This window comes from Centruroides vittatus, unplaced genomic scaffold (assembly GCF_030686945.1).
Source record: "Centruroides vittatus isolate TY-2023 unplaced genomic scaffold, ASM3068694v2 contig_880, whole genome shotgun sequence".
NCBI classification, from domain to species: domain Eukaryota; kingdom Metazoa; phylum Arthropoda; class Arachnida; order Scorpiones; family Buthidae; genus Centruroides; species Centruroides vittatus.
In genome coordinates, this window is record NW_027122572.1 from 537,212 (window position 1) to 559,348 (window position 22,137).

Genomic DNA, 22,137 nt, shown 5'->3' on the forward strand with positions numbered 1-22,137 from the left:
TTAAAAATTAATCCAGAACTTCATAATTTATATATCTTAGGTAATTCAAGTCAGAGTGCGGTTCCTCTTTTCTTATACATTCTAATCACTGTATTCACATGATGGTCTGACTGAAAGATTAATTATATACTCATAATACGCTGTATACCGCTGAAACAGGGATTTAAATAATGAGAATAGAAAATAACCGCAAAAGAATGTTACTACAGTGTTCTTTTTTATGTCAGCAATGTTTAACTGTCTGTATTCATAAAAATTTGAATAAATTTTACAAAGAAATTAATAGCAAACATGCAAAATTGATGGCGTTCATTTTTTTCTGCTTGTGGTATGGAACAGTATTTCTCAGTTATTGGTTCGTGAAAAATATTTAATGATCCGAGAAAATAATAATTCAAAGAAATTGTTTGATATATTGTAAATACAATTTATTAACAAAACTGGAGGAACAGACGGTCGGATGGCCGAGCGGTCAAGGTGGCAGCCCACTGCTCTGGGGGACCCGGGATCGAATCCGAACGGGTCGAATAATCCCCAGGAATTTTTCGGGGGGGGGGTGGTCCGTTCGGATATGTCGGGCCCCGTCCCTCACCACCCGGTCGCCCCATTGTGGGCCTGGCCGAACCCATAATGGTCCTACTAAAAGAGGCCCTCTTAGTGCCCACAGGGCGGAAAGAGTTTAAAAAAAAAAAAAAAAAAAAACTGGAGGAAATAAATACTGTCATATCCAGATGATAAAATATTCAGAAAATTAAAGTACATATAAAGTAAATGTAGAATAAATATATTGCATATATTTTTATTACATTTTATCAATAATAATGGCTACGAAGTTCAATTATTTCATTATTCTCAGCTTAAAAAATAAACAATTTGTTAATTAAAATAACACCAGAGGGAGAGAATTCGCTTAATTTTATTTATTTACTTAATATTCTATAAAAATTATTGTTTTTTCTTTAAATAAAATTATATCTTTCTATTTATGAATAATTAATAATTTATAGAATTTTTAATTTTTAAAAGTTTGAAAATAGTATTTTAAATACTGAAACCAATCAGAACTGAAGTTTATCGTCACGTGGTAGTTCATTGTTTACATTTCTCAACGTGCCAGATAAGAACACATGAGAAAAGTTGTATTCATTTTACTCCAAAGAATTCCTATGAAAGTAAATTTAAAATACAAAGTAAACCGAATTTTAATCAGATATATAGATTTTATGTTAATCTATTTATAGTTTTTTATTTTGAAAAATAATGTTATATTTAATACATTTTATTTATCTTGTTAGATATAGTATGCAAGTTGATTTAGATGTGATAAACACAACACGAATTAAAAGAAAGAAATCGTGGGCAAAAGTAACATGGATAGGAAAGGTAAAACTAAAACTTGCGATAAGTAAGGTAATATAAATCATGATAACAATGATAATGATAAAACGAGATGTCTTAAATGCCAATTTATTTTTTATGTTACAAGAAGTTAAATTTGCAGATTCTATGCTTTTATATGACGTAAATATCTGTTTGAATTTGAATTTAGAACACGAATATGTTGAATCCAAATGAAGGTTGATACTATAATTTAGATGCATTTTTTAATTTTCCGTGATGATTTTGACCAATATGTGAAAGAGGATAAAAGTAACTTAATAGAATATTGTGAGATATCTATTGACTCAATGGCTAGATGGATTAGACAGTAAAGCTGCCACTTTGGGATACCTGAGATCAAATCTGGGTGAGAAACTACAACAATTTTTCTTGGAAAGCCTGTCCTGATATGTCAGATCATGTTCTTCACTATTTGTTTGTCTTTCCAAGCCCACTATGAAGTTTGGATAAAAGCTCTCTTTCAGTTTTCAGGTCAGAAAGAATTAAAAAGAAACTAGAGAGCATTAGATAAATTGCTACATTACATTCCATTACTGCATTATTTTGTGAAGAATCTGAATTTCAGTCATGAATATTTTGTCCATGTTTTGTATATTACTTTTTTGCCTTATTGGATCTTTATGAATATGTTACATTAACAAAAATTTATGTTGATAGTATAAAATCCCAATAAAAAGTTTATATTTTGAGGTGTGACTATGTAATTCAAATAAAACATTATTTATATAAAATATATATTTATAGAGATGAAATAACTATATATATATATATATGTATATTTAAATCTTGTAATCATTAATAATAAAACATAAGAAATTTACAAATATTAAATTTTAATATAATTTTAACTTGAAATTTGTTAATCTTTATTAATTATTTTCAAGGAAAAAGAAGAAGTTATACTTTTAGATAAAAAACGAATAAGCATTTTGCAGTTGTCTTCTGGAAATACTAAGCGGAAATTATCTCAACTTCCATTTATAAATGAATTAATATTAACAACAGTTTCTTTAAATGGTAATTTTTATTTCATTAATACATTAAATATAATATCACTTTACATAATTGTATTGAATAAGTCTCTATACATGGCAAAGAATTACAGAACAAGATAAATGAGAGCATTATTTAACTGAATGCTCACACAAACACATTGGAATCTGGGGCGCTGGGGTGGAGACAAAGAGTGACCACTACTACAGGAGTGCACTGTTGTTTGTAGGCATTTAGGAATGACGGTGAAAGAAAGATGGTGGTATCTGTACTATCGATACTATTGTTAAATAAGAATCTATGATTTTAAAATATGCATTTTTAGAGACAAAAGAAGGGTCTTAATTGTAAAATTTAACCATAAAATGAATTATTTTCCAACAGAGCATTCAAAGTAGCCATGAATAAAATTAGAATGCCAGCTATCACTCAAAAAAAATTTGAGAAGACACTTACATAACCACTTGCACTAACTCGTGCTTTCACAACTTCTAAATTTTCATTCATAAAACCACATAATGGACCCTTAAATGAAACTATTTGAGCCATGGAGGACGCCATGTTGCTTTCCACCATAAACTATTACTACAGGTGGCCATTTTAGCCATCTGACGGCATGCACTCTGGCCAGAATATAGGAACGCATTCCACAGGAATTTTTAAATAGATGCCACTCACATGGAGTTATGTGGAGGAATAAAAGAACACATCGCAAGTTATTATAATCCAGGATAATGTTATCAATTGACTATTATTATCATAATCAATTAGTTCCAAAACACTCTATATAAAATTAATTAAAAATAATCCACCTAATATAATCCAACTTAGGCTATTGTTATCAATTGTGATAAGCACACTTGGGGACAGATGATAAGAATTCTTGGAAAATTCGTATTAAATGGACCTTATCTTTGAAACTTACTTTTAACCAAAGCATACCTTTTATCATTTACATATTGTAAGGGCATGACAAGAATTTTTAGAAAATATGTAAACTGTAGATCTTTACTTGAAGTGTACCTTTGGGAATGAACATATCTGTTGCAATTTCTCTAGTTTAACTTGGTAATCTGTTAAGTTAGAAAAGTTGTTTATAAGAAATGTAGCTTATATAAATGTGTAATGTTGTATTAAGTATACAGTTTGTGAGAAATATAAATTGTACACATTCATAGTATAATTGTTTGTATTGTTTGTAATAAATTGAAGTCAATAATGAAAATTTATCCTCTGTTTAATATTATCAGCCAGTTATTGTTATCAAAACTTGCAAATGTCAAAGTGATTGTAATAAGCAGATGCCACTATTTTCCTTTCACTCATATTAAGACATATGATGTTAATTATGATGTGCAAATACATCACAAGTAGTCTGTGTTTGGGGGGTAAAACACAGACCATTGGGTGATCTGTGTTTTATAACAAGAGTTTTTAATTACCTTGTATATGCAATTTTATTGATTTATAAAAATATTAATTTATGACATCTAGATATGAGAATGAATAAATTATATATGACAGAAAGAAATTGAGAATGGTCTGTTCTTCTGTCAGAAAAAAAGTGACAAATATGTTTGCTTGTCATTCTTTTGTTTTAAAAAAATTTTAAATTTTACTATTTAATTTATATAAAGTAATTTAAATGATACATTTAGATTAAATTTAATTAAAAGTTACAAATGATACTGTTCTATTTTATCTTTTCGATTTTTTTTTGATTCTATGTAATAAATTATGTTCTCAGTTCAATATAAAATGGTATTTTGGAATACAAAATAAATTAAATAATATAAAATTTTAATAAATTTTTCTTTTTAATTTTGATTAAATTGTTTTGTCTTTTAGTTATTATTGATCATTTTTTTTGGAAGTAAATTAATGGTTGTCTAACTTAAATTATAATTCTTTTTTAAACTAAATTATATAATTATAAAGTATATGTCAATTTATTTCCAGAAAAATTATTGGTAATTGCTAAAGTACAAAAGCAATGATTTAATCAAAATGAAGGAGAATTAAAATTAATATTAAAATTTTAAATTATTTTATAATTTGTAATTTATAATAAATTTCTACTATATTTTTATTAGTACAGAATTTTCAGCTACATTTCTCTACTGGAATATATTGAAATTCTAGAAAAATCATTTTTATTGCTTGTTTCTTAGGTTTTTTTTAGTCACATATCTGTCACAAATATCATTCTCCTAGCAAAACAAAAGAATAGAAATAGCAAAGACATATATCAAGTAAAAACTATTAGGGCAGAATATGGTAGTCTACTTATTGAGGACAGCAAGATCTTGAAAAGATGGAGCCAGTAGTTTGAGAAGTTGATGAATGAGGAGAATCTAGAAAATTGGAAGATGAACTACCTGTGTTGATAGGTTCAGAACAAAAAATAGGGTGTACCAAAAGTACTGACAGAGATGAAGTCTCTGTCAGTACTTTTGGTACACCCTAGTAAAATTTGGTACCCATCATGTAAAATTACCAGATAACATACCTGTTGAGGTATGGAAATGTTTGGGAGATGCAGGAATTGAATTTCTTATTTTAATGGCATTCTAGAGAATGGCAGGATGGAAGAGAGGCACATTGGTTCTAATTTATAAAGGAAAAGGAGACATTCTTGATTGAAAAAAGTGCACAGACATTAAATTAATGAGCTTATGTTTGGTTTGCAAGAATAGGGGTTATCATTTGCTTCATGTCGTATGGAGCTACAATTGTTGATAGTCAATGTGCATGAGGTTCATTTTCCACTTTTTCTCTATCAACTTTAAATTTTTCTGCTTGTTCATATACTTGAGTTTGTGATATTTATTCACCAAATGAAGTCTTGAAAAAACACAGAAAAGAATATTTTCATTAACAAGAAAACAAATTTTAATTCTTTGCAAAATGCACACATGTATAGTATCTCTTGTTCACTTATGATGATGTATACAGTATGCACCATTATTGAAACCCCTAAATATAAGTGTAGGCAGATTTCAGTTCTTCACATAAAGCCTAAGACATTGTTATCTAAATACAAACCAGAATTTCTTTAATGAAAATATGATTTATATTCAATCATTTTAACAGATTCTCAAAAACTAATCCAAATTAATTATACTAGTTATATATCAAAAGATGATTATTATATTAATTTATTTTTTATATTATTACTTTTTTAGGTATCTATTTGGCAGGTTTAATAAATAATGGAAATATTTTTCTTTGGCATAAAGATTCAGATAAAATATATTTTATTGAAATTGCACCAGATATAAATTTGCCTTTACCAAATAAAGGTTAGTGTAAATTTATTATAGTTTCTTTTCTTTATTAAAAAATTTTTATATTTAATTATTTTTTCAGTGCCTTTACACTTCTTTGTTTCATCTGATGGAAATAATATAATTATTATATATGGATATTCAAAAATATATTTTTGGCAGAAAAGTATCAATCATTCTCCAGAAGTTAAAGATAAAAAATGCTATCTTATTGGTTCTTGGTATTTCATTGAAAAGTGCCAATCTACCATATTACCAAAAACAGAGTATCGAGAAGCATCCATTGATTCAGTATTTTTACATGATCATTTTATTAAAAAAGACAGTTTAATCAATTTTATATTTAATTTAGAAAATCATATTTGTATTTCTACATGCTTTGTACAGAAACTATTTTCTGAATCAATTCATCAATGTTTTTGTTTAGACGCCAAATGGATTAATACAAAAATTCCTATAAAAAATATAAATAATTCATGTGAAACATTACATCAAAGAGGAAGCTACATATCAAAATTCTCTCGTGATGGAAGAGTTATAGCTATTGCTGTAAATCAGCTTCAAACACATTGTACATACTTATTGTTTTTCTCACCATTTTCTCAAAGTACAGTTTGTGTAGACTTACAAGGATGTGGAGCATCCTATCCCATCAGAAATTCAAGGTATGTGTTTTATGTATTATAAATTTAATGTTAATTATAATAATATATTTTGTAGCTAGTAATAAAATTATTTAAGTTTTATTTAATAAGTTAAAAATAATTATTTTTCTCTCATAAATTGTTTCTTCATTTTTTAAAATAAATTTATCAAAATTTTACATAAAATAAATTAAATGTTGTAAGATTAAGTTTTTCGGAACTTAATCTTAGAATATTTAATTGCCATCTTTTAATATCTCTTCCCACCAGGGAGAAAGCTACATTGATTTGACCTTAACTAAAGGTAGAATTAATATCAATAATTGGAGAGTCTCACTAGCAGAATCACTTTCAGGCCATAGGTATATCTTATTTGACATTGAATTATGTACAGCTAGGACTCGAGAAACTACCAAGCCATTTGATAAAAACTACAATGTCCATAAAGCTGACTGGAACAGTTTTAGCAAAACATTCTCTGAAGATATTCCAGATATTAATAATTTAATTCAACAAAATCATCTAGTGGAATACATTATTCAAAAATACATAGAAATTATTCAAAAAATTGCTGACAAAAGTAGTCCACTCAAAAAATGGTATAGACACTGTTCCCTGGGGAGTCGTCGATTAATGGTCTCCAGAGCAAGTGTTAATAGGTTAAGATGAAGGTTTCAGTAGTCTTGTGGTCCAGATCATACAGATTTTAAGCAGCAATATCTAGAAGCTAGATGGAGCTATCAAAATTTAATTAAATCTTCAAAAACTGAATCCTGGAAGAGATTCTGTACAGACAAAGGCAACATTGATCCAAGGGGACGCGTTTATAAATTATTAAAGAAAAGCTTTATTACTAGTTCTTCCAATTTCACAATCAAAAATGTACAAGACTCTGTATGATTACAGAGAAATTGCCAATCATTCATTAAATTCATCATTAAATCATTTTGGCTCAAAAGAATAAGAAGACACCTGGTCAGGATGGGTTGAATACAGAGATTACAAAAAATGTCTTTAGCACCTTGCCCAACTCCCTAGTTAATATTTAGAATGTGTTTATCTGTTGGTGTCTTCTCCACTGCATGGAAGCATGCAGTGGTGAAACTCATTCCAAAACCAGGCAAAACTCTGGATAAACCAAAATCCTTCAGGCCAATTAGTTTGCTCCCAGTATTAGGTATTTTAGAAAAATTAATGATCAATGGAATAAATTACCACTTAAATCATAAAAAATTCTTAAATAAAAACCAATTTGGCTTCACTCCACAGATGAGTACTGTTGACCTGATTAAATTTAAAGATATTGTGAGGACCCGAACGGGGGTTGACTAAAAGGGACGAAATTGGAGCTTTCCATTGTTTAATGGAAGTTTTTTTTCTGAATTTAAATAATGGAAAAGAACGAATTCGAGAAACGCGCGACGAAAGAGGAATCAAGTTTTGTCGCGACGATGACCTCTCTCGCGCCCTCCATCAGGTTTCGAATTGGCGCCATGTGACAATGAGAGACCAATGGAGAGGCGATTTGGGGAGAAAGATTATAAAATCGTCGTTTCAAGGACATTCGGAGTTCTTGGTCTTTGGTTCAGAGTGCTCCGCTACTGGATTCTTGCTAAGGTTTAACAACGAAATCTGGGTCGATGCTTTGAATTTGTCTTCGACCTCTGCTCCCGACGAGTTGCGCCCAGGTACACCCCGCCATCGAAAAGCATCACTTCAAGTTGTGCTGTGCGTCCCGGGGCCGACGCTCTCCCCTCACCTTCATCGGAAGTTTAAACGATCGACTGGACTATTGAACTGTTGCACGGACTGATCCACCCTTTGGATTGGCCTTACGCCAAATTAATAGAATTGTTGTAAGCTCCATTTTTATGTTTATTAAACGGTTTTAGATGGTAACCTGTCTCAGTGATGTCAGTCCATTCCCACTAGACAGTCTGACCGCTCGACCCTTGTAATATTCGGCTAACCTTACAATATCGGCTAACCTTACAATATAATGCAGCATGCCTTAAGTAATAAAAAAATATGCATTGTAATTTCACTGGACATTTCCTCAGCATTTGACACCGCCTGGCCCGTCTAATACTATGCGAACTTCCGACAGCCGAAGTACCAAAGAATCTGTACAATCTTGTGGTAAGTTACTTTCAGGACAGGAAGGTGTCTTTAGGGTATAATACAGTAGTATCCACTAAGGATGTATTGCTGGGTGTTCCTCAGGGTTCTGCTTCTGGCCTGGCTCTGTGGAATATTTTAATAAACACTGTTTTTAGGACCAGGCTTCCCATCGGTAGTGAACTGTATGCCTTTGGCGACAACCTGCTAGTGACAGTGACTGACAAGAATATATATTCTCTTGAAAGAAAGCTAGTTTCATACTAGCCAGTCTTCAAAATTGGGCTAATGAAACAAAATTAAATTTTAATACTGACAAGTCTAAATTGCTGTTTGTAACAAGAAAGCAAAAAATTAGTAAACCACCTTTGACTTTAAATGGGAAAGACTTGGAATATGTAAATTCAATTAGATACCTGAGGGTTATATTACATAACAAACTAAGCTGATCACCCCACATCTGTGTGTAGTTAGGGAGGGCTGAGAAGTTGCTACACATGTTAAATAGGATAGCAATCCTACAATGAGGACTTGGTTCTAAGACTTTAGATGTTATTTATGAGGGAGCTGTGCTACCCTATCTGGAATATGCTGTAGGGGTCTGGGGGGGAATGCTCTCAAGTACCAAAAGAATAGGGATATGCTATTAAAATTTCAATGGTGTATTTGTATTAAAATAATAAAAGGTTATATGACTATTTCAAGAGAAACAGCATTACTTTTAGCTAACAAATTACCATTGGATCTTTTGCTTAGAGAGCATTATGATTATTTTAACATTAAGAGGGAAGGTACCTTGTACCTAAATAATTATTGTGTTCAATATGCTATCCATGCTAGTGTGGAGCAGTTTTCTCACCCTGCATATTCACATGAAGACACTTTGATCAATTATGGTCCTCAGTTGTTGCCAGGGCCGGTTGAGGCAGAATTTGGAGATTGGACACCTGCTGTATTATGTTTATTGAATTTTGTCACGAGTTCACCGTAATTCACAGTCAAGCATTTTTACCCTGGCCGTAAATATCCTCGGCTGCACCCACGTGACAATTGGTTTTATTATACATACTATCTTTCTGTTTTTGCAATCATGGGAAAAAGTAGTCGAATTCCCAATTTGTTCTCACAATATTTTATTTATTGAATGCATTTTACTTGAAACAACTTCTCTTTTAGCACAGATTTTGGTCGAGGTTTCGGCCTCCAGTCTAGAACTCACATCATTGTAATGTAATAAATGTTATAATTATATTTTCTTAATAATTGATGTAATTTATTAATACCTTCTTACCCATTTTATATTATTCTTTATAGTTATTTGTCACATAGTTTAGGTTTTGAGAATTGAAAAATGTGATTTTAAAAAAATATATCTAAATAAAATTAAAATACAATCGACTCTGCATAAGTCAACACCCCAAGGGGAAGTGGAAATGTGTCGAGTTATCTGATGTGACGACTAAAGCGAAGTTGGAAAAAAGTCACAAAACTACAATTAGGAAAATACAGTAGTGCGTTATACAATAGTATAGGCTGACAATACATTGTGTCCTCCATCTACAATTAAATTACTGTGTAGATGAAAAACTGAAAAATTTGTTTAGTATTGTTTGTTTTGAGCACTTAACTGTCTCAACTTTCTTTTTCAACGATCACGAATGCCTTGAAAACATCATCTTCGCAATTGTCAATTGTTGGCATGTAATGTCTAAGGATTCTTAATGCCTCTGGCATGAGAAAATGCAAAATTGGATTCTGGTGTGATGTTGATGTAGATTGTACATTTTCTTTTTGTTTATCTGTTATTATTTTATACATAAAAATACAAAAAATGTTAAGGCATATGTATATATATATATTAATAATATTATTATATTAAATATATTAATTATATATTAATAAATAAATCGACTCCCCCTCCTGAAAAACAATGAGTTTGCACCACACATGCGGAGTGAATTCATTTTTTCAGGAGGGGGCAATGAGTTAAACGGTGTCGAGTTAACCAGAGTTTTTTAACATTAATGCCTATGTAAGTCAGCCGGGACCACAGAAAGCTGACTACTTAACCGATGGTGTTGAGTTATCCGGGTGTCGACTTATGTGGAGTCAACCGTATTATTTATACTTACATTAAACTGTTATTCATTTGTATTGCTTTTGGTGACTGTCTTAATGATAACATTGTTTTAAAATTGATAGGAGTCATTGGATTTCTGATATGGTATGGACTGCTGATGATGCATTTGTAATATGTTGTACAAGAGAGGGTGCAATCTGTGTTGTTTCAAGGCTTGGTGGTTTGCTTCTACTTACTGCTAAGGGTGATTCTATAAATCAGGGCCCTTCTTATTATCTTTCTCTTATTCCATCTGTTGTTGTGTAAGGATTTCTTATAATTTATAATAAATATTCTGAATAAAAATTTTCAAATTTATTTATATTTTCTGTAACTTTTAAATATTAAAATTTATTCTCATTCATATTTTTATGAAAAAATATCATTATTTTAATATTTAATAATCATTATTATTTAGATCCTCACAAAGAAATATAGAATCAAACAATGAAGATAATTCTTTAACATCTACCTCAACTGAACAGTGTTTAAAACAGAAATTTTCTGTATCATGTCACAATTGTCTTCCATTATTCTTTGCATCTGATGGTCATGCAGTTATATGCCTTCAAGTTCCAAGCTATTCTGTTGGTGTCTTTAATATTATCCAGTCATATTTATTGCATGGTTGTAAAATGATTCGTCCAATTTTTGAAGTGTATGATTCAGAACTATTAGACTTTAAGAAAGACTTTTTTCAGATGCCATCTAATAAATCATACTCTAATTCTATAAAGAAAAATTCACGTGAAAGTGTTCGAATAAAATCATCATTGAATCAACTTGAAAAAGAAAGTTCACAGTTTGATAATGTTCTAAATGATACAAGTGATTTAAAAAAATACTTAACTAAATCATCATCACCTTTAAAGAGAACTAATATTTTGAATTCTACTTCTGTTGATTGGGAAGAAAAAAAGCTAATTGAAGCAATAAACTCGTTTTTATCAGTCTGGAGTTTATGTTCATCTACAAGTTGTATATGGACTAAAGAATTGGAATTATTATGTTCTTTTGCAGTGGATGGATTTTTAAGAACTATAAAATTTGTTTTAATTCACACATTAAGTAAGTATTATTATTATTTTTTAATGATATAAATTCTAATTCTAGATTCTAAAGAGATTTTAGATATTTATTTTTATGTGAGTATATTAAAATATGTTATTACTAATCAATTAAACATTTGGTTCAACCAACAACAGACTTATCATATAGCAGCCTATGTTTATTCAACAATTAAAAACAATTAGCAACAATTAACAATTAAATTAGCAACAAATAAAACACCAGTGTGCATTTCAACAACAGAAAAACAATGTTGTCCTCCTCACTGGTTTTAATTTTTCAACCTTCTTAACCAACACAGCACCATTAAAAAAAAAAAAAAAAATCCTTATTGTTTACAATTTTCCTTTTTATGATATTATATATAAAAACATGATCTACTATCCTATGATTAACAGATATGTTTGTTTGTTAAGTTACAGCAATGCAACACTTGGGCGATCTGCATAGGGAATGCCTTCCAGGAGGTCTTTCTAAGGGTATTTCCACTGGTGGGCCGATTAACAGATATGAATGATATTTTTCATATAATTTTTCCACACATTTTCACAAAATATATTTCTTTCTTGATAAACAAAATTCTGTCAGAGTATCCTTTTTTACAACTGTCCTCTTCTGATAAGCATGCACATTTTAATCACATGCCTAATTAAGCATTCATATTGTAACCACATTAATTTTTGCTTATCAAGTAAGAAATGTATTTTATAAAAATTTGTGAAAAAGGTTCTATGAAAAATATTGTTCATATCTATGTTAAGTGTAGGATAATAGATCATGTTTATATATATAATATTGTAAAAAAGGGAGATTGTAAAAATTAGGTGGTTTTTTTTGGATGTCGGTTAAAAATCAACAGCCTTAAAAAATTAAAACCAACTGAAGAGGACATTGTGTTTTTGTTGTCAAAATGCATACTGGTGTTGTACTTGTTGCTAATTTTTAATTGTTGAATAAATGCAGGCAGTATATGTCTGTTATATGATAAGTTTGTCGTTGGTTATGCTTGAACTAAATGTTTAATTGATTATCTAAAATTCAGACAAAAGGCATTTGATACATGTAATATATATATATATATATATATATTACATGTATCAAATGCCTTTTGTCTGAATTTTAGATAATCATGCTATTTGGATGTTGGCCACTGGCACTGGTGGGCCAACATCCAAATACTTTTTGAAAATCATTTTCAATTCTTTCTAGATATTAAGATCCAAAAACATTTCTAATAATAATAATAAATTAATAATAATAAGCTCTAATAATAAATAAATAAATTATTTATTATTAGAGCTGACTATAATTTATTGATGTCAAAACAAGACAGAGCGCCACAGGTGATAAATACACGACTCCTCTTATTAAAATTTTGTCAAGAAACAAATAGAGAGACATTATTAACAATTTGTTAATACACTGTTAGTGATATTGATTTGGAGGTATAAAAAAAGAATATGTAAATTTCTGAAAAATTTTATTTTCAAAAATCTATAACAAAGAAGTGAAATTTTTATTACAGTACAATATCAAATTTAATAGGTTGATGTGGAAGATTTCCTAGAGTCAAACCAAGCATATTTTTCAGAGGAACTTATTCTTTTAAGTTCTGGTCACTTGCAGTTTTATCATAAAAATTATCATATAAATCAGTTTTGCTGTATAATTAGCATACCTTTCAGAATGACTGAATAAGTGGTTAAGGTGGCATTCTGGGGATTTAATTGAAAAACTGCAGGAATTTTTCACAGTATGGTTAGTCTGGATATTTTGAGCCCCATCTCTCACCTCTGGTTGCCTCATTGTGACCTACCAAACCCAGTGGCATACGGGACATTCCAATTTTCAACGCTGACTCAGCGCTGATCTCAACGTTCGTTAAAATTCGTTCCTTTTTTCAACGTTGAGGTAGCGCTGTTGTCAGCGCTGACTCAACGCACTCAGCACTCAACAGATATGTTGACTGCTACTTTCCAATGAATTGTGGGTAATTCGTGCTACATTTGAATGGAATCCATCTTGCTGAGAATGGAATTATGGGAACTAAGCACTTCGTACTCGAGTTGGAACGTCGTTGATGACGTCAAATTGTTGACTTCAACACTCAACACTGGTGTTGAAAATTGGAATGTCCCGATAGCGAACATATCTGGTGCCCGGTGCACGACACTTTATTTGCACCCCCCTCCAGAAACACATATTGGTGGTGCACAAGAATAGTGACATAACTCAAAAATTTCCAATTTTGAGTTTATTGTAGAAATGTATAGCAAACTCCCCATATTTTTATGTGGAAGAACAAACACTAATATTTATTTCCAAAATAAATTTGAAAATTTTAAAAATCCAAGATCATGACAAAGCCTTACAGGAAACAAGAAACTTTTAATGGCTGTTTTGAAAGATCTATTTTTTTGAGTTGTGTCACTATTCTTGTGCACCAACGATATAGTTTGTCTTGGAGACCATTTGGATGCCCCTCTGTGAGTGGCGCCTGGTGCATGATACACCCCCTTGCACCCTCCTCGCTACGCCACTGACCAAACCCATAATGGGTTTGCTAAAAAAGGTCCTCTTAGTACCCCTAAAAGGCAGAAAGAGTTAAGAAGAAAAACAGCATTTCTTTAATGGTCTCAATATTTAATTTTCACTTCTCTTTTGATCACAGTGAATTCACGTGTGAAAATGTTTTATGTATAGAAGTTGTAATTCCTGACAACCAAAGGACTAATTTTATCAAATTAATAAAATCTTTGAGTTCAAGATCATTTTCATCCATCTTATTGAATATTTTGATTCATCTGTCAACTACGCTGATTTTTTTCTTTATTCAGTTTCTTCAGTTTGGTTATTATTTTCTTTATTATTATTAATGCTATTGATCAAATTGTTGAATTTCATCTATTTCCTTTCATGTAATATGTTCCTTAAATTCATTAAAATTATTCTGTAAGCTATATTTTGTCACCTCTTCCTCAGTAGTATCGATTTAAAATATGACTTATTGACACAGAATAAACATGTTATAACAAATCACATGTTCAGTACATAATATACAAATGTGTTTAATATACAAATTATAGAACTAAGATTAGTGTTTAGTAATACTTTAGTATTTTTTGGGTAGTTACTATTTTTTTAACTTTTAAGATAAGATAAAATAATAATACAGGTAGGCTACTCTATTAATAATGTTTTAGAAAAACTTAATTTAAAAACTTTTTATATTGAAAACTTTTAAATAAAAATATATTAAAAATCTTAATGTAAAAATCTGTAATGAAGGATTTTGTCAATTTATTTTTCATATAAAAAATTTTTATGTTTGAATTATATGTTAGTGTAATTAATGTTTAATTATAATTACAATTATAATGACTTACTGTATAATACTAATAATATATTGTTATTTTTATGTCTAGATGAATCGTCTGCCGAGATTCAAAATGAAAATTTCCTGAAAATTATTGAATCAAGTATACCAAAGTTTTTCAGTGTTATATATTTTGATATCAATATAAATCTCTTATCAACTTTTTTAAAACTCGCATACAAATTAGTAAAAATGTTTCTCACAGATTTTAAAGTTACATTATTACATATTAAGTTTTTACATATTTCATTGAAGTTGCTAATTAATGCTGAGAGAATATTTAAAGAAATGTATTCCTTTCATTCAAGTTTATCTAGATGTTGGCTCCATTACAATAGAATATGGTCAAATAGTTCCTATGTTTCTAATGCTTATTTAATCAAGAAAGGTATTACTGATAGAAATAATTTGAAAATTGAATTAGCCATAAATCAAAGGTACAATTTATTTATTTTCTATTAAATTATATATATATATATTAATTTATATACTTGTTTGTTATAGATTATTTCATATATGGAATTTTCTAAATCAGAAAGTGATTGAATGCTATAATGAAGTTATGAATTCTCAAAATGCTGTTTGTATTCAAAATGAAGTTATTTCTTTACTTTGTACAGTTCAGTGGTTGATGCAAGAACATAGTTATACATTGTTTCAGTCACCAGCATATAAGAAGAATAGAATAATGTCTCTATACTTAAATGGAAATTATGAAAAAGCAATGGATCTCTGGTTGAAAGAATTGTATAATAGCAAAAATGGTAAAATTCAAAATTTATAAATAAAAATTAGTATATTATGCTTTTTAGCCTTATAATCCATTTTTAGTCTTTTATATGATTTGAATTACCATATCATAATATTTTTATGAACTTATTTTAATCTACTTTATGTTTTTATTTATTTACTCAAAATTATAAGTAAATATATTTATAAACTATGTTCTATGCTATATGCTATACTATATCATAAAACAAAGCCATTATATCATTAATAAATAAGCTGAATTCAAGTTTTAAAGACCATAAAATGTAATACATTTACTAATTAGTGTTATTCAAAATAATCTATACACATTTATATGGAAACATATCTTAATAATACCAATGACATTGAACAATAAAGAAGTAGCTGATGGTCTAAATATTTTTTTATACTTAATTGAAAATTCCAACGTTAAATTACTGCTTTGTTAGAGTCTTTTCTCATTTATAGATTGTCCAATTCACCATCATTTATTTCCAAGAACTTTTAGACAATAAGGCCCATCATCAGAGGAATTACAAACAGAATTGGAAGATGATTTCATTCTTAGAACCTTGAAACTCTGAGAATGAAATCGTAGTCTAAAAGTTCATAGGAGTAATTGATCTATCACTACATTGTTGAGTTGAAAGGAATTCAACAAAGTAGTAAAAGATAGTTGAGTTAGTTTATTTTTTATAGTTTATAAGTGGTGGTATCATTTGATAAATGTTAATATCTTGAGTTCAATGTTTCCTTATTGTGTAAAAAATGATCTGGAAAACTACTTTGTGATTTTCTTTTTGTTATTTTTTAAAGCTAAATTATTCTTTTATTTTAAATGTTATATTTTAGAAATGTCATTATAATATAAAACCAAATTATTAAAGCAGTATGGCATAAATTACTGCTGGATTTTCTAAACTTGCATTTGATAATGAGAATGAATGATAAAAATATAGATTTTTCTAAATATTTGCCTATATTGAAATAAGATGTTAATTATTTCATTATGTTATGATAGAAAGCTTTGAAATAATTAGAAAGATATATAGTTACGGATTTTGAAATGTTGAAAAATTTGTTGGAAAAAATTTCAGAATGTTGGTTGATTAATTCAATTACAATAGCACAAAAATCTATAAACTCTGCTGTGCCAAAATTTAAAATGAATACTTAGGGTTAATTTAAATATTTCCAAAAGAATATTGAATAAATTAATATATCTAAAATAAAAATTGTTTTAATTATTAATTCAAATATTTTAGATATATTTTATTCCTTTAAGTTTAAATTTTTATTAATTTATTAAATGACATTTAATAATGTTTAAAATATTATTGATTTATTATGAGAAATGAAAGATGATAAATATTTTTAATTTCTATTCTTTGATTTAATTTTAAAAAATTAATTTAATAATTACAGAATTAAAAGACAATCTCAGCAAGAAAAGGTTATCTCTCAATGGTCATAGAGTTATTTATTGCATGATATTACATGGAAGACTAGGGAAGTCTATAGAATTCATTTGTAAATTGCTTTCATACAAAAGGCTAATTAATCAGCCTGATATGCCAGAAGATGCTATAGATCAACATGATATTACAAATGGATTTAATGGTATAAAAAATGTTGCTGTTCGAAAGGTGATAAAGTCATTTGCTCGAATCATGGCTGCTTACTTCTCAGAGAAACAAATCTATCTTCCTTACCTGTGTACTATAAAAAGCATTCCTTCACTTTTAGAAGTTGAAGAGAAAGGTAAATAAATATATATATTAAGTGAATTAAAAAAATAATATGACAAATAAATATTGTAATATTAGCAATATTACTTCACCATGTAATGCTTTCTGAGTAAAATTGTTTACCAAACAAATGTATAGACCAGGGATGTCCAACCCATGGGCCACATTGTAGCCCACTTAATATTTTTATGCGGCCCATTGTACCCTAAAATTTTTAGGTGCATTTTCATTTAGTTTGGTAAAGAATGTTGTAAAATTTATTCTCATTTCACTAGATACACTTTAATGTCATAATGATGTAATTGATGCTAGAAAACTGTACTACCCCACATGCAAAACATACTGTTGTGAACAATTCTTTTCGTGCATGAAAAACATCAAAACTGCTGAAAGAAATAGGTTGAGTGATTCCCATTTAACTAACATTCCTAGAATTATGACTAGTACCATAAATGCAGATATTGACAATATTATGAAAGGAAGGAAATGTCAAAATCACATTGAATTTATTTTTATTTTGTATGAGTATAATATGTTTACTATCAATAATACAGTATTTTATGTAATTATACATATTTGACATTCACAGCTCGAACTTTTTAAAAGCATATATTTATATAAAGTACCTTTGTGGCCTGCCAAATGCATGTAAATTTCTAATTTGGCCCATTAGGAAAAAAGGTTGGACAAATTGGTATAGACCATCTTCAGGTTTATAAAATTCAATAATAAATCATTACAGAAATAGAATATTCAGATATTCAAATTTACATTTAAACTAAAATTCCTATTACAAGTTTAACTTGAAAAAATAAAATAAATGTATAATAAACAAAATATGATTAATCTGGTAATAGTCTCTTTAATCCGAAAAATATATTGACGGTAGACTGTCTCACACCTTAGCAGGTATTGGAAAAATGGTTTTTTAAAAAGTGTTTCTTAATTTTTCTGCTTGCGTTAGTTTTGTTACATATATAAATTTTGTTTTATAGCATTGAAGAGGGGTCAGAAAAATTAATACTGATCCGAAATGCATTTGTAAAAAAGCAATAAAGGAGTTTGAACCTGTTAAGCTGTGAGACAGTCTACTGTCAATATATTTTTCGGATTAAAGAGACTATTACTAGATCAACATATAATACAGCTACCATAGGAAATTTAATAAAAATATGGTTAGCAAAAATAATGAAATAGTAAATAAAACATATTAGATAAAACTTCTATAATACTAGCTTTAATATTTTTTGTGATAATAATTTATTAAATGGATAGTACATTGGAATTCTAACATAAGATTTGTAATTTATATATATATATATATATATATATCAAGAAGCCTTAATATATCAACAAGAATCTATTTTCTATGGATATAAGAAACTTTTATATATATATATATATATATATATATATAAAAGATAGATAAGATAGATTCTTTATATCAACTCTTGTAAATGCTGTCTGTGTTAAGAATCTGTAAAGAATAATAACTTTTTTTATTAATTTGACAATTTTCTTTAAGTACTTTAAAATTTAAATTTTTTAAAATTAAACATGGTTTCAGACCTCTCTACAATTTAAATTTCCTACAAGTATAAGAAATCTATTTCTACTTAAATATTTCATATCAATTAATGAGTGAGTGAGCAAGGCCAATATAGCTTATACAAGATATATCAATAGATATTCAGACATATACACAACATTTCAATCTTCACTTATAATTCTGATTGTTGAATAAAATTATACTTTGTTTTATTTATGAAAAAATTTTTATTTTATTGTTAAGTATTCTCAGATAAAAAAGAGAAACTTTACTTAAATATAAACAATATTTGAAAAATAAATACCTATTAAGTATTTATATCATAATATATATTCATTACATATTTTATGAATTTTTCAGATGGTAATTATCATATTATTAATCAAGTTGATATCACAAATCAAATTTCAAACCAGAAACTTTTTAACATTTTAACACCAAGTGCTATATTAGAATTATTATTAATTGTTGGATTATGGAATGAAACAATTTGGTTTCTCTTACAATTAGGAGATTGGAGAATTGCTTATTGTTTTGCTCATTTATACAGGTATCTTCCTGAAAGGTATGTAGTAATTATTAATTATATATATGTACATGCATTTTTGATTACTTATATTAATTTTAAAGTAATAAGAAATAACTATATAATTTCTATAATGAATGTGAACTAATAATTTTGAACATTTACAAAGTTTCAAAACTTAGTTACATAAATGCTTGCAGAATATGCAGAATGCATTTCATATTCAGGAAGCTTTTTTACAATAAAGCTCTTTAATATGATAGAATATAAAGTATTGAGTTAATATTAACATTTAAAACAGAGGTAGAAAAATAATATCTATTCTTTTAATAGATATTAATTTTGAAAGATCTGTTTTATATTATGATGAACTTCTCAAATTAATTAACTCCATAAAAGCCAAAAATTCAGAAATAAAATTTAGTAAACTGAAAATACTTAATTCAAATTAAAATTAAAGCTAAAATTATTTCCATCACTGTTTTGTCTGTAATAATAGTTTAATTTTCTGAATATACAGGTACTCCTCACTTTACGACCTATGTGCTTAACGACCATTCGCACTTACGACCAATCGAGTTTTGACCTGCAATTCAGGGAATCCCCTTTCTCAGCTTGAGTGTCAGTCAGTGGCGAATGGTGACATGCACACTAAGCGTACTATAATAGTCTTATACTACTATAATAGGCTAATAATGTACTATAATAGTTTTTTTATGAATAAATTTGAAGTTCGTTGCATAATTTTTATAATTTTACAATGATCCTATATTCCCGGTGCAAGCTCCTTGCTTATTGACAAATTCGCTTAATGGCGTAGTCGTCGGAATGGAACTCGGTCTTAAAGTGAGGAGTACCTGTACTGTACATATAGTATGAGATTTAATGGTAGAAGTTTACTTAGGTAGTCCCAATGATGGCATTTCCGGAATCTCGACAATATGTGTATTTTAAAAGTTAATTTAGGTGTCGCTGTCTTTAGTTTACAAGTTTTCTAATGTCATTTCAGTACTAGAATAATTTCCTAACATTTTATAACTGTGTTAAGAGTAATTTAAATTTTTAGGTTCAAAATGTTATGTATTGTTGTGAATCATTTTTTTTCCAAAGTTTACAATTCATATTTTGTTGTTTATTGTTATAATGGTGGAGCTTGGAAAACATCAACAATTTTCTTGGCAAAAGTATGCTTTGAGGGATTATTTTTTTATTTTATAGCATCAGACTATTCTGAATTTAATTGTGACAAGAGAAATACATCAGTTGGTACATTTGCCATAAAGTTTGGTATACAACCTGCAGATGCAGTTTGTTTGAAATGTGATGGTTGTCGTAAATTAAATTATCGAAAGGATCTGGATTCTGTTTCTTTTAGATGTCATAAATGCAAGATGAACAGTTTGTCATTTGAAGTAATTTTTAAATGTAAATTTGGGAAAATTTCTTGGGGAACTACTTTTTTGCATATTTGGCATCTAATTTGCATAGAATGCATGTTGAGTGTCACCTGTTTGGCTGTGGGCATGAGTAGTTGAACAGCTGTTGACTGGGCAAATTTCATATGACACATTATGATTGTTTCATCATCTAATTTTACTGGAGCGAAAATTGGATGGACTTGGAAAGGTTGTTGAAATTGACAAGATTGTTGTGAGCAAAATGAAAAACTAGGAGAAAGGTTTGACCAGTTTGTTCAACATACAGTACAAGTAAATTTTATCCAGGAGTGAGAAGTCTTTTAGTTTGGAAAGAACCAGATATTGTAACTTCAGTCCTGAAAGTAAGTGCCAAATAAATCTGAAAATCATAAGAGATATGTGTTAAAAATGTGGTAAAAGTTTCTACAATTGAAAAGGATGAAGTTACGATAGAATCAACCAAACCATGTTTTTACTGAATAAATTGGAGAAAAGGAATTAGAAATACGTCAATGGTGAGTGAAAGATTATTTTTTTAAATGCCAGTGTAGTAAGTAGCTGCACCGGTCACCAATGGGACTATCTATGTAAACTTTTACCAATTTAATATATTTGTGACGATTGAAAACGTTTCTATTAATAAAAAGTACTTGGCTAAGCAGTTTTGTTGTATTCACTATACTATTTTCTATATTAACATTAAACAATTAAAGATATCAACTATTTTCAATCTCTTTTCAGATCATTAGCTTACATTACTACAATCAAACAAAGAATGGCAGTTGCTAATACACACGATCAAATAAGATTCAAATATAAAATATACCTTACCAATAGAATAGAACATAACATTCAAATAGAAAAATTTCTTGTAGTTTAATGTTCCAAAATGAAATAGGCAACGTACCATAGTAGAACTCAAATTTAAAATAAAAATAAAAGTTAAATGTAAGAAAATAAAATAAAATCTATCAAAATGTAAATTATTACCTTCAACAGGCTCAACCAGCAATATTTAACATACACATAAGTGAATGTGAATTGTAATATAATGGTGTAATGGATGTGAATTGTTTTTATAATGGTGCCAGTGTGGTTAATGAACAAGGAATTGCTACAATATCCATATTTTAATTTTGT

General features: G+C 28.6%; 1 protein-coding gene across 1 annotated transcript in view; it reads left to right on the top strand.

The window, feature by feature from the left end:
- Positions 1–1,028: 1,028 nt before the first annotated feature.
- The window catches only part of LOC136983345 (protein PF3D7_1417600-like), a 72,703-nt gene continuing 51,594 nt past the window's right edge, over positions 1,029–22,137 (top strand). The window contains exons 1-11 of the mRNA XM_067280041.1: positions 1,029–1,172; positions 1,296–1,383; positions 2,286–2,418; positions 5,580–5,696; positions 5,764–6,346; positions 10,646–10,825; positions 10,981–11,630; positions 15,056–15,443; positions 15,511–15,770; positions 17,182–17,517; positions 19,414–19,618. Of these exons, the coding sequence (XP_067136142.1) occupies positions 1,303–1,383; positions 2,286–2,418; positions 5,580–5,696; positions 5,764–6,346; positions 10,646–10,825; positions 10,981–11,630; positions 15,056–15,443; positions 15,511–15,770; positions 17,182–17,517; positions 19,414–19,618 (2,933 nt within the window). The 5' untranslated portion in view covers positions 1,029–1,172; positions 1,296–1,302. The remainder of the gene's footprint in view (positions 1,173–1,295; positions 1,384–2,285; positions 2,419–5,579; positions 5,697–5,763; positions 6,347–10,645; positions 10,826–10,980; positions 11,631–15,055; positions 15,444–15,510; positions 15,771–17,181; positions 17,518–19,413; positions 19,619–22,137) is intronic.